Here is a 2,577-nt window from a genome sequence, read left to right as displayed (position 1 = left end):
TCGACAGATTGCATCGGAATTTCTCAAGCAATACTCTATGTTCATAGATAGAGAAACTTCCGATGTCGATCTCTGGAGTCTGTCCCAGAGGGAAGACGAACCCCTCCGCGAGTTCATCAGCCGATTCAAATTGGTAATGTCCAGGGGCAGCGGGATAAGCGACAAGGTGGCCATCGATGCGCTCAGAAAGGCGCTCTGGTACAAGTCAAAATTCAGAAAATGGATATCCCTCAAAAAATCGCGGACGATCCAAGACGCCCTCCACAAGGTGACGGACTACATCATCATCGAGGAAGAAACGAAAATCTTATCGCAAAAACATAAGTCGGTGAGATCATCCTCGAAAGATGTAGACCCAAAAACGAAGAAGAAGAACCCTCATAACGACAAGTATGTCCATCACGAGGGGGAAGATCTCCAAGGAGCGCACAATTACGCGGTCGGCTCGGACCAGGGCCAAACCACGGGTAATACGTGGACTCGCAATCAAGGGTATGATGAAAACACCTTCTGCGAGTTCCACCAGTCCCGAGGACACTCCACGACTAACTGAAAGATCTTGGGAGCGAGGCTGGCCGCGAAGCTACTAGCCGGAGAACTCTCGGAAGTGACCAGCATGAAAGATCTCATCCTTGAGACCGATTGCCCCCCGAAGCCGGACATAAATCTTCCCGCAGATAGATCTCCTCAAAGAAACCAATATGGGGATAAACGCGGCAGGAGGCCATCCTCGTCATACGAGATCTGGAAGTCGGAAGAGTACGACACGGGAAGCACGGTCAATGTAATCTTCCGCGATACTCTCAATCGGATGAGCATCGAACTCGGAGAAGTAACTCCAACGCCGAAACCGCTCACAGGTTTTTCAGGCGAAGTATCGATGACCCTCGGGTCAATCCAGCTGCTAGTCATGGCCAAGGAGATCACGAAAATCATCGAATTCGCAGTGGTTGAGTCCTGCCATCTACAACGTGATCATGGGAACCCCATGACTCAACGCTATGCAAGCCGTTTCGTCGACGTACCACCTGGGTGTCAAATTCCCGACCCCAAACGGAGTCGCAGCTATCTGGGAATGTCAGAAACAATCGCGACTGTGCTTCCTCGCGGAGCACAAGTTAGGACAGATGACGACCTCTGCAACGGCAAATCGCTAACGCACAAAGATTGATAAATCTTCGACGGACAACATTTTAAGAAAAGACGATTTAACATCGTCTACTGACGCAGACGCTTTGGGTGTCAAAACTCAACATGAGTCCAAAGCCGACACTACAACTCAACCGGAACATCCGGAAGAGAACACTGACCCATACACGATCATCACGATCAAGGCAGTCAGCACGGCGACAACCGCCGAGAGAAAACGCTCACGGCGTAAAACAGAACTACGAGATGGCTTGATCCTCGAAAGAGGTACGTAGGCAGCTCGTCGAAAGACGAGTTCAGCTATCCCCCTCTCTCAAAAGGGGAGGGGAGTGGGTGCGTATACTCGTATACTCACACATAGGAAAAAATGCGTTATTGTAATCGAGTTCTTTAAAGATTTCAAAATTTTTTACGATCAATATGCGTCGCTCCTTTTTAAGACACTTGCAAAAGTCTCTGAACACGCCTAGAAAATCTACAAACGTTAATAATCTTGCCAGCAGCCTCACACGGCCCAAAACCGCAAAACAACCTCACTTCAGCACCGAAAATATACGTATAGTCTTCGAAATAACTGCGAGACGTCGCCAAGTTAAAAATCGAGATGATACGAACAAATTGTCCGAACGCGACCACTACAAATCTTACACTCCGTTCGTCGATTGGCCCCGACGAACACATCAGCCGTCTTAAACAAACGCAACTTGATCAATCTTTTGATCTTTGAACGTCCAACACAAGGACGAAAGCGCACTACAAAAAAAATCTGAAATTTTGGTCTATCACTTCCAATTGGCTTAAAACTTGTCTCTGGAAAGATGCTCGATTCGTACCATACAAGTTGTATAAGCCGAGAACCTATCGCGGACTTTAAATTTGTACGAATCAGGTAGAAATCGCAACAGGAAAACCGATAGCCGGCTAGTCACCGCACAAACCTTAAAACCGAGAGTAAACCTAGGTCTTGCCCTAAACCCATCGCATTGGTCTCAGACATCTCAAAGACATGATATCTAAACGATACAAGATCCTAAAACATGTCTCTCCGTTCATATCTCAACGTTCCCAAAATATCGTAAATAATTTTTACGAAAACTCACGTCTCGAACGAACCAACAGATTGAACACCTTAACAAAGTTAAATATGAGACGACAACTCATGTTTACTTCAAACCCACTCTAAACAAAGTAACTCAAACAAACATCCATTATATAAACCGCATAGCGGTAGGGGTTCAAAGCCACCAACGGCCAGTCCCGATAAAAACGGCCAAAACAGGCCCATACAAAGTTCGAAGGCCACACTCGGCCAGACATATATGAACAAAGGCCACACTCGGCCGCTAAATACTAGATAAGGGAAAAAAACTTCTTCTCGTCAAAATACTCACAGATCAAAGTTAAAATTCCCGGACAAGGAAGCTCCGA

General features: G+C 46.6%; 1 protein-coding gene across 1 annotated transcript in view; it reads right to left on the bottom strand.

The window, feature by feature from the left end:
* LOC106330497 (26S proteasome non-ATPase regulatory subunit 12 homolog A) overlaps positions 1–2,577 on the bottom strand; it is a 16,244-nt gene that overhangs the window by 6,604 nt on the left and 7,063 nt on the right. The window contains 1 exon segment of the mRNA XM_013768953.1: positions 1,049–1,065. Within this exon segment, the coding sequence (XP_013624407.1) occupies positions 1,049–1,065 (17 nt within the window).

Source organism: Brassica oleracea, chromosome C3 (genome assembly GCF_000695525.1).
Source record: "Brassica oleracea var. oleracea cultivar TO1000 chromosome C3, BOL, whole genome shotgun sequence".
NCBI lineage: Eukaryota > Viridiplantae > Streptophyta > Magnoliopsida > Brassicales > Brassicaceae > Brassica > Brassica oleracea.
Note: the sequence above shows the minus strand (reverse complement) of the source record. Positions and strands in the feature narration are given on the sequence as shown.